Consider the following 15,648-nt stretch of genomic DNA (forward strand, 5'->3'; position numbering starts at 1 on the left):
CATTTACATTAAAAAAAAAAGAAAATCAGATCTCAAATAATAAAACTTTGATAACTTCCAACTTTATAGTAAAGCTGACAATAAAGGTAAGCTTAAATTAATTAAGCAGAGGTGCTGGTCTAAAAATGTGAGATGTCAAGAAAATGTTGCACAGAACTGCTAGAAGTGTGTGTCCCTTAAATGATGCTGATGCAAATTTGAATTCTAACACTGCCACATAGCATTAGAAACTTGGTTACTGAGAAGGGTTGTGCTGGAATTAGAAATAAAATATTCTCATTGTCACTCAGCTATGAAGGAGCTCCAATTAGACGAGCAAAATGAGAGAGACCCTTTTTTATGTTTCTTACTGGTTTGAACCAGAACTCAGGCAAAAATGATTAACAGTGTTATTAATAAGGGGGAAAAATCCTAAAAAAGTCTGCCTGGATTTTCATTTGTTAACAAACTCAAAATTAAGCTGAAACACGCCATTTCACAGAGGGTTGTCTTACTGCTTGTATTATGTACGATGTTAGATCAAATGTTTGGGTTGTCCACATTAGCAGCTGCACCATTAAACTGAGGGTACAGTACTATGGGAATGAAGTGGTCCCCAGTACACCAAACACCAACGGAGAGGAACAGGGCACGCTGGCCACCCGAGCCCCTGGCTGCTCGCCTGCTGAACCTTCTCTTAGGTCAAGCGACATGTTGATACCGAAGGATGACGACAATCCATTTTGTCAGAGGTTCAGCTGTGCAAGGTATGCGGAAGCGAGATGTCGCAGCAGTGCCTTGCTGCTGGCAGGCTGGGGAGCTTTATGAATCCCTCGCAGAGCTCCACAAGCAGGGCGCAGGTCGCAGGGGGACATTTTCAACATCTGGTCACACTGGACCTCCCAAGGGAACAGCAAAGGGCACCCTTCTCCACCCCACATCGCCAAAACACATTTCCAAGTCCCAGCTGCAAAACCAGACCTTTGAAGTCATTCCCCTTCCCCAGTTTCCTCCCAGCCCCACCAAAATGCGCGTTGCCCCCTCTGTGTCCCCCAGCCACGTGTCATGGAAAGGACCAGACGCCTGGAACTAGGGTCGCCACACACACACAGCATCCTGGAAAGACACACGTATCCTGACAGCCACTGGTGCTTCCCAATGTAGGAAATTGTGGTTTCCCACCTGCAACCCAGCCCCGAGAGGTCACTGATGTACATAAAAGGGGCCGAGGGTGCTGAAACTGGACTTTTGTGATACTCTGCAGTATAGTTCTAGAAATAGTTTTTCCCCTTCTAGTTTGAGAGAGGTTAGTATGTGTGTTCCTATAGGGAGTTCCTGTACTATGTGATCCTCACAGTTGTTATTTTATACACAGACATCTTTTGAAAAAAATATTTAGGTCATGTATAAAGAATTACGACTTACAATGAAAACATTTAAAAGCCTTTTTTTTTTTTTTACAAAAGTTTATTTTCCACAAGGAAGAGCAATAGGAAAAATTAAATTGTTTTCCACATATTGTTTTCTTGAAACAAGGTCTACAAGGACATATTCAGCACCAAAACTAAAAACAAAAAAAGAAAAATACAAACAGCCATAGAATATAATCTATAAAGCAAACATTTAATATTGCACTTTGTTTCTCTAATGTTTGGATTTTACTTACTTTTTCCTAATTCAGATCAGAATTCTCTATCAAATAACGGGCTACAACTGTGAACCTCATGTTTTATAATGCTGAGAACTGACCAATATTTGTGGAAGAGTAATGCCTCTGAACAACTAACAACGTAATTTAAACCAAAAGTCTTTATTTGATAAGGTTATAGATTTTTTTCACTCTAATCACAAAGGCTGTGATGCCATGTCAATTACTACAATATTGGTCAATCCTGCTTCATATGCAATTTTCCATTATATTGTGATAAGTACTTTAATGCTATGTATATCAGCAATTGTTCCCTAGTCTGTTAAAGAAACAAAAAAGGAAAAAAAAGTAAAACCACCAAATGCCCTTTTATGCCAACGATCCCATCAGCTTTTACAATTGTCTGGTTGGAGAGGGTAGAGGGAAGGGACATTCACAAAATTGGCCTAATAACGCAAGACATCACCCAATTTCCTTCTCATCCAATATTCTTGCTCCAAGCCCAAGCCTTTTAACTGAATCACTTAAAACGCGACTCATTTATATTTTATCACCCTGTTGTCATTTTTGAAACATGAATTATTGTTCATGTTCTCATAAAGGCCACTTATGGAAAAGCCTATATTGTCGCATTTATGAAGCCTTAAAAACAAGACAGAGGTTTTTTAAGAATGAGCACCATGCAGAAACACCAGCCTCCCCTCTCCTGCTCCCTTCTGAGCTGTTTTATTGCACAAGGAGATAGACGCTTGATGGATTACATCTTGATTTAAGTCATCAACACTACAAGCGTGTCCCTTTGTCATTGGTCTGTGTTACACAATTTCTGAAAAGGAAAGTTGACCTTTATTATAAATCTCTAGCATGTAAGTGCTGGTATTGGTGTTAGCACATCAAATGGCTCCATTGCACTCTTTTCTTCCTTGGGGCACACTCAAGGGCAAGTGCTCTTTCCATATAATTTCTTGCATTCTGAATGAATGTATGATGAAATGCACTGTTCTGTTTGTTTTAAAGCTCTTGAGAGTACCACAGAAGATGCAATAACTGAAGCAACTCTAGCTAACCGATATCTGAGTATGGCTGGTAACACTGGTCTTGCCCAGTTTAATTATACTTCTAGTCTTACTATTTTTACAGTATCATAAACCCTGAAGATAATACAAAGTGCACAAACTGAGCTCTTGGCATAGTCCAAGCTTTTTCTGCAGTTTGAAATATACTTTCTACTAGAGACTCATTACATATAGAATTTTTGGTGATTAGGTAAATATATATAAAAATAAATTTACTTTCCCTTCCCATCCCTACTACTTGAGATATTGGTCTGTCTATGAATCCTAGACAGCATATGACTATTTCCTTTTAAAATTCTTTTGAGGCTGAGCTGGTATCTACTGGTGCTGCTTTCATTTGTGCCTTTTTTTTTTTTTTAAAGCTTCACAACTTAAATATCTCTTTTTTTTATAATGTAGAAAGAGAAATGGGAATGAGGGTGGGTTTTGTAACTTTTGTGTATGTCCCTATTCCAGATCCCCCTCTCGAATAAAGAACAAAAACAAAACACAAACACAAAAACAAAAATGAAGTAACTGAACAGTGCAACATAACAAAACAAATAGCATTCCAACAGTTTGGCAAGTGATGAGTTCACCTGAGATTAAGTGATTTTTAGGCAGTCTGTAACAAAATGCTGCTTTGCAATAATAGTAGAAAGGCAACAAATTCTTAAAGAAATCAAGAAGGTATTACACAATCTTGATGAAGTCTATTAGTTTCTTTCTATTAACTCTCCACCCTCCCACCCCAGCCCCACATCTGTTGCTTATCTACTACAGTAGGCTGCAAAACATACAGCAAGAAGGATTGGCTTGAAGGCATTTGATGTTTGTAAATAAATCCACAACAGGATCCAAGCTGAAGATGTGATACATGATCAGCCTACTAGGACAATTCTGAGCATGTGCATATGCAGGTAAAGTCCAGGCTACATTAAATTAAAAAAAGAAAAGTCAGTGCATTTGTCAAAGTCTGTTGCTGCTCTTTTTTGTCAAAGCTTTCTTTTGCTCCTTATTGTGCGGACCACAAACAAATAAGGGGGGTAACAACAGTCCGGCATAAATGAGAAAAAGCTGTAGTGACACTGAACCGCACAACGTTAAGCAATGAGCATGTGCAAATTTCCCAATCAAGAGAGGAAGCCATCCCTCTCTTACAATGTGGTTTGAGTGTTTTGACACACATGACTGTAGGTTAGTAAGGCTGCTCCTAGTATGTGCCAGTATTGGGGGGGCGGGGGGGGGGGGCAGGGAAAGCTCATCTTCAAGCATGTGGAGCAGTCTTACAATGTTACTGTAGGCTTCAAAGCATGATCACAGGTTGTTTTCATTTATTCACCATACAGGTAAGAGCAAAACCGCTTCCTTTGAAAGTGTGTCTCCACTATGACGCCTTGACCTTCAACACGGCAGGTACAATTCAAAACCCAAGTCAAGTCAGCTTCTTATGGATTCCTTCAACGAGAGGGGCAAGATGGTCTGTCATCTGTGGGCTGATCTGGGTTTGGATCAATCTAACCAAAAGAGACAAAAACACAACCCAAGGCATTTTTAGAGTCAATTGCTAGAAATAAACCAATCCAAACAAAAACCCACCGAAATTTGCAAGTTTAAGACAAATCATAGCAATAAATGGCATTCCAAAACCAAAGGTTATTCAAATAACTCAAAAACATCTAGTCAATTTGACAAAACTTTGATCAAAAAATTAGTAACTAAGTATAGGAGAAAATTTGCAACTACAAAAACTACAGACTGATACTAATTTCAGATAAGCACAAAGAACTAATAAAAACTTGAAAAAATCTGCTCTAGTAGCAGGGAAATAGTTTGAATTATTTACTGTACACAAATAAGATGACTGATCAATAAAATGTAGCTTAAAAAATATTTGATTTCAGAAGTTTTGCTTCAGAAGACAAAGTTATCAGTAAAAAGTCATTCTACTTTTAATTTACAAGTGATTAATCCTCAAACATGCCATTAAATGTCTTAGAGGTTCACGTGTTCCACACCTTACCTCTTCTTCCTTTCTAGAAAAGGAAGGATGGGAACAACCTGCTAACTTAGGTCTCCACAACCAGACAGTAAGAATAGTTGAAGTCTACAATATATAGTTTAGACAACATTCTTTTTTTTCCCCAAAATTTCAAAATCTTTAAGTACTTAAAAAGAAAAGGACTTAAGAGTTGTATTCTAGGGTTAAGCTACAGAAGAGTTCTCCTGGAAGCCTCCAGCACACAAAAACCATGCCCCTCTCTGCCCACTCAATAGCAGATTAGCTTTTCAAGAGGAGAAAAGAAAAAAAAATCAACTCAATTCAGGCAAGATTTAGCCTACGGACACTATTTTACTTTTGTCCTATACCATTGCTTTTTCCTGAAAACTATGAACATGGAAAGCTTTTGAAGTTATGTCATGGTTATTGAGTGGCTTTCACAGAACTAAAAATGCAGCCAGAGATGCTGCAGAACTGCATTCTTACAGAAATTTAAGTCAGGAAGAGTACCTTTGTAACTTCTGAAGCTCCTGAAAGCGCCACATACACAGAACCAAGCATGCACAGAGAGAGTAGTTTTAGAAAGAAGTAGAGCTGGAAAACATTAGCATGTTGTGCTTCTATAGACCCAAAATTCTGGTGTTAACCAATGCAGTGTATTATATATGTAATGCAAGGTTTTAATGAAGTTGCTAAGAGGGTACACAACAGTTCAGAAATTCTACAAAGCAACAGAATTGTGAAGAATCTGGAAAACTCTTGATGCAATGCACCTGCAGTTTGCTAAAACTAAGTTGCCTTATCCCCTGTTCATAATTTTAATGATTTCTCCTGATTTTTAGGAAGGAGAAACAACTCCCTACATTTATCCCACAAGACACAATTCAGAAAAACAGTGAATTAATCATCATATTCTGTCTGAGGTACCTACTTCTGAATAGAGGGGTGGAGGCAGAAAACGGAACTCCTGGATGTATGCAAACAACGGTCCTGGAAGCACTCTCTCAAAGTCATCACAAGCACCTATGGGTGCAAGGCTGGACTGCCTTTGTTCCTCTGTGACCACTTCTGCATAGCTAGGAGGTGCTGCAGGGAAAAGGCACACGCAGTTCGAACAGCAAGTTCTTATGCATGTCAAAATATATAACATGATAAATATTAAACTTTTGTCATTGTAAAATGCAACAGCAAGTAGGTAAATGACTTCAGTGACTTTTTAACAGTTGTTGAACATGAAAGGGAGGATAGGCTGTTCTGTTTCATTTTAAGATTATGCTCAAATCCAAGAGCAGACTAACCACTGCTTATTGTGGCTTAATTATCCCCTTAAAATTCAAAGCATACTTAAGAGTACTGAATTTCTGTACAGGTAGGAATGATAAAACATTGCATTCCTCTGGACTCCACAAATCTGAGGCTGGGATTTGTACATAAAAACAGATGTTTATTAAATGTGTGAAAACAGAGCGAAGGAGATACAAAGTTTCTCCTTTGGCAAGACAGATTTCCATTGAAATAAATTACATTATCCTTCCACAAAGCCTTGGCTACTAAGGCTGGTAAAGGACACCATAAACTGGTATTATGACAGATTACAATGTCTTGTAACTAAGAATGCCATTGGGATACTGGAGGCAGAATTAATTCTGCACAGGTACAAGTGGCATCCTGCGCTTTCACTTGTGCCAGTTTCCAAGCAGCTGGATTTCACTGCTTGTCCTTGGTAGAGGAAGGCAGAGAAGGAACTCTGTTCTTCTACAGAGGACAAGCAGGTGGCAAGGAAAAATCCACAAGGGATTTCCTGTGGACTTTATTATGAAGGATGTAATTTGGGTCTGTTTGCATGACAGCAATGAATAAACCAGACAAAAATCAAAACACAGCAGCAAATTGATTGGGATTTGTATTGTCAAGTTACCTTCTGGTCTTTCAGGCAGTGTCAGACCAAGCCAATTCATGTTCATGCTACACTGGCTGCTCACACTTGATGTTCTGCTACCAAATGGGTGTAGAGGAATGGTACCAATGACCAGTGGTAAGTTAAGGAATAAATCCATGGCGCCTGGAATATCAACATATACCTGAAGAGCAACAACAAGAAGCATATGATTAAAAGGTATGCTCGTACGACCACTTAATCATTATTAGATTAAAATTCTCTGTCCATGGAATTTTCCATGAGGAACTTAAGTTCCTTATTGCCTGTTTTAGGGCCAATGCCCCTATGGAGACAAAAAGCTCTGCTAGTCAAAAGAGGCTCAGGATTCCTAACATGAGCCCTCACATGGAAATGTCACCTACTCATAACGCATTTACTTAGCTGGCACACCACGACTGTTTTAAGAACATGCATGATTTAAACTGAATTTATTTACAGAACTCCTGTCAGGACACCAATATTAGGATATGTATTTATTTTGTAACTAGATAGCACAGAATGCTTTGTTAGCAATTCACAATGAATGATGGAAACTACTCATGCTCAAGTGAAACAAGCCATCCAACGTACCATGAGTGAATACTCCACACGGATTATACTACAGTCGAGGATTGAAGGGGAAACAGGTGGAATTTTCAACTGTTTGCCATTCCAGGTTTCTGTTTTACCAGATGACAAGGATTCCCCACGCAGGTTGGCAACAAGCTGTTTGACTTCCTTCATTTTCCCTTTGGCATAAAATGCCTGCGTTTGGTAAATGGCTGCCTTTGGCACCACCACACGGGAAGAGCAGTTCTCAATCTCAGCAAAGATCTGAATTGATTCACCTGAAACAAAACCAGAATTTCATGTTCTCCTTATATTTACAACCCAGCTTAAGCAAATTGCCACATTCTGTGTATTGTTATAATGCACTGGATGCCTCTAGCAATGCTCTACCTTGAAAAACATCCACTAACAGTAATAGGACCACCATGAGCTAATCTAAAAGAGAAATGCACAGGTCTAATAGAAGCAGATGTCCTTTGACAATCTGATTACACAGCTAGCATTAGTTAACAAAATTAGTCATAGTTAAGAAAATATCAAGAAAATTGCTGAATGCAGACTGAGGTGGTAAGAACAGTTTAAATATTTTGTTTACATAAAAGCAGTAAGTACAAACTGTCATTTTAAAAGGGAAGGAAAAACATTTCCTATAATTACTTCTGTTACGTACCTGGGGTGTAGCCCTTCCTTTCAATTTTGGCACTTAAGGATATTGGGCCTGAGGTACAAAACCAACAACAGAGAGTCTTTTCTTTTGTGCCTGCTTGGGGTGACTGCAAGAAAAGAACAACGTCACCCATTTAATTAAGAGTTCCATGAATTTCTTCATCCATTTTAATCAACACAAAAAATGACTTTCATAATGTACTTATTACATATTTTGATAAACATAGCTAGTTTTATTTAGAGGAAAAAACCTCAAGCCATTTTAATGGCACTATGCAGACACGATGTTTATTCTATTCTAATTCCATTACTCATTAATACTGGTTTTTCTGCTACACTTCATACTACAGTCACACTTAAAACACTTTATACATGAACACTGTGTGACTTAAGGAAAGGCTTTATAGCCTACATATCCCAATATATTGTTGGCAGAGCTTTTCATTCATCAGTAAACTAGACCATCTTTCCAGTACATTGTATTTCAGAAACAATAACTAAGTTGAAGTACTGTAACTTTGACTCCTGCTATTTCCTCTATTTCAGAATGATTCCTTTTCACCTATATTAAACAGACTTATTTTACACGATATCAGGATTTAAGACTTGATCCAAAGCCCATTAAAGTCAAATGGGAGTCCTTTGACTTTAATGGAATTTGTGCAAGGCCGACATCCCTTTGCAAGTCTGATTTTTCACCCATACACACAAGAAACCTATTTCAATGGACTTCGAGCTTTTTTTCCCCCCTCCATAGAGTGGGATTTGAGGAAGAGGAGAAAAAAAAAGAAAAGAAATTTTAGGCCCAATTGGAATCAAATCCTCATTGAAAGCAGTTGTGATACTGAAATTATTTTAGTGAAATGACATTTCAGAAACAGACTATACAGAATTATGATAATTTCTCCCCACTGTAGAAAACTGTCCATATGGAAATTATCAATTATGCACACCAGTACATTTTTTACTTTGCATTTTTAAGTTAGCAGTCTCTTACTATAATATTCTTTTAAGTTTCACTGTTCCTTCCACAGATTATTCTTTATTCAAAAATCAAAGAGGAACAGTTCACAAAGTTTTCCTTCTTAGTGACATTTTACAATTTAGTATTATCAATTGAAATTGACAAAGCCATTTTACATCTTAAATGTGAAGCAACTCCAAGTAGAGGAAAAATGTAGCTTTCAAAATACCAGTAAAGAGTTGCTGAACTGATGTAATACTTAGAAGATCAGCTGTAATTAAACTAGCAAATAAATAATAGGTAAAATTAGATGTGGATATTGTTTCACTTATTATACTTAATTATTTTTAAGCCAGAAACAAAGAATGAGTAATTCTGTCAATTCTTACCAGTAATGAAGGAGTGTTGATATCTATATGTTCAAAGACTGTAAATTCCTTCTTTAATTTTACTGGTAGAAACCAAGGCCTATGCAATTCGGCTTTCACCCAATAGCGCACACTGCCATGTCTGCCTTCGAATGAGGTAGCAAGTGGTCTGTGCAGGACACAAAGGTCAAAATTGAGTAAAATCTTTCTGTCTAATAATGATACAATTGCTCAGATCAGGGATTAGTATGTAGAATTGCATTTGTAATGCACTGTATTATTTAATGCAGCATAACTTATTTGCAAAGTTTCCATATCTCAGAAAAATTCAAGATTAAAGATGGGAGAAAAAATCATCTCCAATTCATCCTACTATAGTTTTGCATAGATTTTAAGAATCAATTAAAGAATTGTACTAGAAAATGCCAGGAGAGTACACATTTCCTTTAAACTTAAGAGGCCGCTTTTACATCTAGACTAAAGCATGCCCTTTTAAGGCCAAATTAAGACTACCAACTTAAAATTAGCATTAGTATCAACCAATCATTGTTTTGGATATTGTATTTTGTAAATCATTGTCTACTGTTTACTTGGCTGGTATCTCAGTATCAGGTTGATTTTAGCTGTAAGTCTGCACTTTTGTAGTTTGTTTTGCCTTCAGCAGAGTAAATATTTCAATTTAGAGTTCTGAAGAGAAAGGCTATTTTGAGTACCTTCTGATTTTCCTCTACCCTGATGAGACCAGCTTAAAACATTTATATTGTACATGGATGTACATATATCATATACACATAACATCATCAAGCCTATTCTGCTCTGAACTTTGACAGATGAAAGAAGTCCTTTTTGGGAGCTGGAATAAAAACAATGTGGAAAGGATCTCCAAACCTTTCAGCATCACCTTTTTCCTGTAACATCATAAAATGAAAGACAAAAGATCTTTATATTACAGTCATCTCCAATTAACAGTAGTTTTCCATAACTTAATTTATCCTTATTTTTATGCAAGGAAATTTTTCTATTACACTGTTTTGAATACGTCATAATATATGAATTAAACATAATTATTTGCAAAGCTTCCATATCTTCCATAGGGAATAATACTAGCCAAGATAGTACTTTACTAGAATGATTCTTTCAGTTACAGGTTTGACTTCTCTATTGGCATATCTGAAATGTTTACTTTTTTCCCCTAATAATCCAAACGAAAGGATTTTCTAGATCAGTCTTCAATGTTTAATCCTGCCCCATATTCTTTAGGGCAAAAATCAGTAAGGCCAGTGTGTGCCTTCTTTCTTTCCACTGTCTCTCTGTAGTGTAAGTAGATTTTGGAAGTACTCCAACATGGACACAAAATAACAAATAAGTGGGCAGTGTCAAACTTCAGGCTTTTAATCCCAGCCTTTGTTTTTTCAGTATCATCAACAGCTGGTTTCACAGCTACTCCTTCAGGTCAGTTAAAAAGAACCTGTGTTTTGACCAATGCTTGTGACATTTGACTGGCTATCTGCTTCACTTCAAGGTAAGCATTTCATGTTATGTACGTTTTGTTTTTTCATATTTCAATGCCCCTTTCAGCTGAAGGGAAGACCAGTATTAGCCTTACTGCTTTTCACAAAATGCTAAATTGTCTTATATGTCCATGTATACAGGTCTTCTCCACTGTTCCAGTAAGATCTACTATCAAGTCCTGCACTGTTCACTTTGAAACTGACCCACAAAAGTGGTTACCATCTGCAGGTTCTGCTAAAACCAGCACCTCTAACAAACAGATGGTTTATTAGCTTTAATATTAGGTACTGAGCTATTTCACATAACACACTGCCCATTTTTTTCAATGTTAATGGCTTCACTGCTTGCCTTTTACAGCAAAAGGATCTTTTTTCCATCCATGTTGAGACTCCCTCTGTTCCTGTGTATTTAATTTTATTGCAACTTGTATTTTAGCTAATTTCCATATTTGTAACTCCTCTATGTATAAATCTTCCATTCACAATGTCTACATTACACATTTCAGACTTGGGGGGTGGGGGAACAATCCTTATCTTAACACTTCTGCTCTCACTCTTGCTTCACCTTTGCTTTCTGAGACAAACAGGATTAGGTATGGGAATTTTTCTTGCTTCATCCACCCATCCTTCTGCTTATTTCCATCCAGGCTTTCTGCATAAAGGCCAGCATGGGTACATACATCCTATTCAAATGAGAACAACCTCCTCTTTTGTTCAAACCTGGTTAAACTTGCCACATTTGTTCCAGACTGAGCCCAAACAATTCAGCTGTGATCTTATCTCTAGTTCTGCTGGTCTGCATGGCTCCAGTAAACTGCTGGTTGAGTTAGAAGGTATCTCAGCCACTCTGCAGTACTCCAGTGACAGTTCAAATTCCTCTCCCTCCTCTTGGGAAGGGGTAAAATATTGGAAGACCTAATAAATCAGTAGGACTTGGTCAAAAGAAAGTGAGCAACTGGGCAGCAATGAGCTCCTGGTTTTGTGGAAAATGAAAAAAAAAAAGGAACTGTGTATCAGTTTAAAAGCAACCTCTTCAGTTTAATGAGATTATGTCCTCCGCTGCATGTCGGTGCACAATTCCTACTACCATTGAAAAGGTTTCCCCTCCACCCACAGCAGGAGTTTTGCTCAGGCGGGTGGGCAGCAGGGCCCAAGGACTGTGTACGGGCACTTACGTCTGTGGAAGCTCGAAGCTGAATGCATATTCATGCCTTCCCGAATGGATGGTGTGAAGGCCTTCTTCTGAATTGTCATCATCTAGGAGGGGAAGAAAAAACCAATATGCTATTCCATCTGCACACATTTTATACTTTATATGGGCTTCTCTTCCAGAATAAAAGGCACTTACACACTAGTTACAGCATTTAAGAACGTGGTGTCCCAGAATCAAGGGTCTCTGGTCCATTCATATTAACTGCTGGATGCAGGGCCAAATCTTACCTACAGAAGGGTAGGCAAGATTGGCAGATTCACCTTACAGAGAAGCAGAGGTTAATTTGCTTTAATTTATAATCCCGCCTCTGAACACTGACACAGTTGCAACTGCTGCCATTTCAAGGCCTGCCTGCAAGATCTGTAATGGAAATCATGCTTTCCACTGGTATTCCTAGTTAAAATAAAATAGAGATGGCTCTTTAACAGCATTAAGCCATCTGCACTAAGTCTGCTATGTAAGATAAAAGGATGCCGAATTACTAAATTTAATCTCCTGCCTGGCAACAGCGTCCAGAAATTAATCACCAAAAAAAAAGTGGGAGAAAAAAGAAGGGTCTACAAGTACCACCTGGAAAGTACCAGATAAATTCAGGGGCACAGAAAATGGCAAGCTGCCCAATTAACACTGTCTAGAGCTAAACTTTTTGGTTTTTTATAGGTTAGCTTGGACAGCAAGACCCAGATATTTGTGGTTCCAGCAAGGAAGCTGACCTTTTTTTATGGTCATGATTTCTTGCACGCCTTTAAATGCTGCAACAAATTCGCAGTTTATTCCAGCGTAATTACCATAAAAGCAGAAAAACGCTGACTCCACCAAAACAGAAAGTTGAGAGAAAAATAACTGAGCATCTCGCACATAAAAAGGGCTGGAATAATAAAAGGGGATATAGTGAGACAATGCGAAAGGCAACCTCTTATATTTAATGGTCTGAAGCATTAATGGAGGCACGTAGGCACAGAGGAGGGTTTTAAGTTCCCATTGTCCTACAGAAACGCCGATGCTCCCCTTCCTGTAGTGCACCGCAAAGGCTGAAAATCTTTAAAAATGAACCCCCCAAAAAGCCTCCACCAGCAAGCTATCGAAACAAATGCACGAGCAAAAATGCGCCGAAAGGGCGAGACAATGTATCAGCGTGAGGGTGGTGGTTTTTGTTTTGTTTTATTATTTTATTTTTTGAGGCAGGGGGAGCGCTGCTTTTGCTTGCGGCTCTATTTCCCAGCAGGGCGATCTCCTCCTCACAGACAAGTTCCCGTCCTGCCTCCCCCCCTCCCTTTCTGCCAGCTCAGCAGTCCCGCCGAGCCGGGCGGCCGCGGCGGAGCTGTGGTAAACAAGTGCTGAGCTGTCAATCAGGGGCCAGGCTGGAGCAGGAGCCGACCGGCCTAAACCGGCGCGAGCGGATCCCCAGCCAGCCGCTCATATACATACGGTATACGTTACACCCGCCGCATTCGCTCAGCAGCTCCGCTCCCCGCCGGCCGAGGGAGGGAGGGAAGGCGGGGCGCCACCCGCCCCTCGCCTTCCGTTCTCCGCCGAGACCCCCTCAGGGGACGTTATCGGTGCGGGGCGATGGGGACGTGACCGGCCGCAGGGCGTCCCGCCCGCCCTCAGGGGGGCTTCCCGCCGTGCCGGCTCCTCAGGGGAGCCGCCCCTGCTCCCGCGGGGGGCTGCCGGCGCCCGCGGGCAGGGGAACCTGCTCCCTCGCCCCCGCGGCCAGCGCCCCTCCAATCAGCGGCTGGCATCGCCTTAGCAACAGGCCAACAAACCCCCGGCCGGCCAATCAGGGGGCGGGCGGGGGGCGCGGCCTGGGCCGCCAGCTCCGGGGGAGAAGCGCCCGGGGCGGTCATTGAAACTCGGCCGCGGGCGCCGGCAGCGGGGCCGGCTCGCCCCGTCCTCCCTCACCGGCGCCCCGCACGCTCCCACTCCCGGGCATTGCCCCACCGGCCGCGGGAGGCTCCTCCGTGTCTCCAGGCTTCTCGTCACCCGCGACCCGGAGGTGCGTGAAGTTTCGGTCGGGGGAAGGAGGGTTTGGGCCACAGGTCACCTCGTGAGCGAGCTGTGCACGAGGTATTAAAAAAAAGACAAAGCCCGCAGCTCTGCTACAACGTTAATTTAAGATGCTAATGGCATCGGTGCGGCCTGCCGCAGTTCTTCAAAAATCACGTTCTGTTTTTTCCAAAGGAAAGGGAAATATCCCATCCCTGCAGTAAATATGCTGCATATTTGAAAAAAAAAAAAAAAAGCCAAGCAGCATCAAAATTACATAACCGGTTTGTAACATTATTTTCCTGTGCTGGGGAATTAAGTCATCGCCACCACCTGACGCGTGCGGCCAATCTGCGCGAGGCAGGCGGCGCACCCCCCCCCCCCCCCCCCCCCGGACCGGTCCCAAACAGGATTGAACCGCTTCGAACAAAGGCTGCAAACTTCGGAAAAAACCAACCCCCCAGCCCCGCAGCTCTCAGCCGGGCGGCGAGGGGGGTTTGTCAGCATGGGGAGGGGTAGCCCCCCCCCTCCCCCCCCCCCCAGCCCACGGGTGGGGGGGGGGCAGGAGGTCCTCGCCAGTTTTGGGAGGGATGCTCCCATCACGCACACCCCACCCCACCCCCACCCCACCCCGCTTTTTGGACACATCTTTATATCGGGGTCCGTCCCCCCGACCCCGGGAAGGGTGGGTGAGGAAAATTAACGCGATTTACCGGGTGGGGGTAAAAAAAAAAATTACACGTGGGGCGGTGGTAGTGTATGTCAAAATAAGCCACGGGGAAGCTTTTTATCTGGCAATAACGAGCTATCCTGAAAAAATCATCACCTTATCAGAAAAGCAGAACCCCGATGTGTCAAAAAGCCTGCTTTTATGCTTTTCATTGTATTTCAGGATTTGGTAGGATGCTGCCAATGAAGTCGTTCACTGCCTGTCTAGCTTTGATTTTGGAGCTATTTTTCCCATGGAAGAACAAATCCTGCTAGTATTACTAAGGAAAAAACGGTAATGCATTTTTACAAAACTCGGGTATTACTAAATGGCTGCGCTGAAGGGCAGGTAGTTCAGCACAGTCCTGCTTGCAGGCACTTGGCAGATGCATCTCCTGCAGCTCCGGCACCCAGGTTCATTACCCGGGTGTGAGACCCTCAGCGTGCCCTGCTCCCCAACACTGAATTGCATCCATTAAACAAACAAAAAAAAAAGGAATAAACCGAGACGATGCAAAGAGGCGTCCTTTCCCCGAAAAAAAAAAAAAAAACAGCATTACGAAGGGAAACTCTTACCTCTCTCGTGGCCGATCAGGATGTCCTTATGGTTGAAATACTCTACTTCTTCAGTGTAGTTCTGTGTGTAGGCAGTGTTGGATCCAGCGTTCCTCGATTCAGTCCAACGCACTTTGGCGTGTCCCCTCGCGTGGATTTTAAGAGATTTCACTCTGATTTCCCCGGTTACTTCTAAACTGACCCTTCCTGAGACTGTGTCCCCGCTGGAGTAGACGGGGACATTGCTGTCATTCAGACAGTCAAAGCTTATTGTCAAACTCTTCACCTTCCCCAGCACCATGTTGTTATAGCAAAGTGTAGAAAAATATACTGTAGGAAAAAAAAGAAAAAATAATAACCCCAAAACCCCTCAGGCAAAGGGCGATCGTGGCGGCGCGGACGCTACAGCCGGCTGCTGGGGAGGCGGGGAGCCCCGGCCCCAGCCCGGCCGGCGCTCTCCCCACAAAGGCGCTGCCGCCGCCGCCGCGGCCCCCGCCTTATAAGC

General features: G+C 41.5%; 1 protein-coding gene across 3 annotated transcripts; it reads right to left on the reverse strand.

Moving 5' to 3' along the window:
- Nucleotides 1-3,034: 3,034 nt before the first annotated feature.
- ARRDC3 (arrestin domain containing 3) lies at nt 3,035-15,622 on the reverse strand. 3 transcript variants are annotated; one of them, XR_015705583.1, is made up of 8 exons: nt 15,165-15,622; nt 11,857-11,938; nt 9,192-9,339; nt 7,843-7,945; nt 7,194-7,450; nt 6,603-6,765; nt 5,616-5,808; nt 3,035-4,199 (listed from the first exon to the last, which is right to left on the reverse strand). XR_015705583.1 is itself a non-coding variant. In XM_087761347.1 (8 exons), the coding sequence occupies exons 1-8, from the start codon at nt 15,442-15,444 to the stop codon at nt 4,143-4,145; spliced, it is 1,245 nt and encodes a 414-aa protein (XP_087617473.1). In that variant the 5' UTR covers nt 15,445-15,622; the 3' UTR covers nt 3,035-4,142. The 3 variants fall into 3 exon arrangements, 2 of the variants coding, with proteins under 2 accessions (XP_087617473.1, XP_087617474.1); XM_087761347.1 differs by having other exon boundaries at nt 5,616-5,770; XM_087761348.1 differs by having other exon boundaries at nt 3,035-4,249; nt 5,616-5,770.
- Nucleotides 15,623-15,648: the final 26 nt, after the last annotated feature.

The sequence above is a fragment of the Nipponia nippon genome, unplaced genomic scaffold (assembly GCF_047370975.1).
Source record: "Nipponia nippon isolate SJK-2023a ecotype South Korea unplaced genomic scaffold, ASM4737097v1 scaffold_24, whole genome shotgun sequence".
Taxonomy (NCBI): domain Eukaryota; kingdom Metazoa; phylum Chordata; class Aves; order Pelecaniformes; family Threskiornithidae; genus Nipponia; species Nipponia nippon.

Coding starts and splice junctions, on each gene's coding strand:
- ARRDC3 (XM_087761348.1), bottom strand. CDS start 15,444: ATGGTGCTGGGGAAGGTGAAGAGTTTGACAATAAGCTTTGACTGTCTG. Junction 11,939..15,164: donor CCTGATCGGCCACGAGAGAG/GTAAGAGTTTCC, acceptor TTCCCCTCCTAG/ATGATGACAATTCAGAAGAA. Junction 5,771..6,602: donor ACTGCCTGAAAGACCAGAAG/GTAACTTGACAA, acceptor TTTTCCCTGCAG/CACCTCCTAGCTATGCAGAA.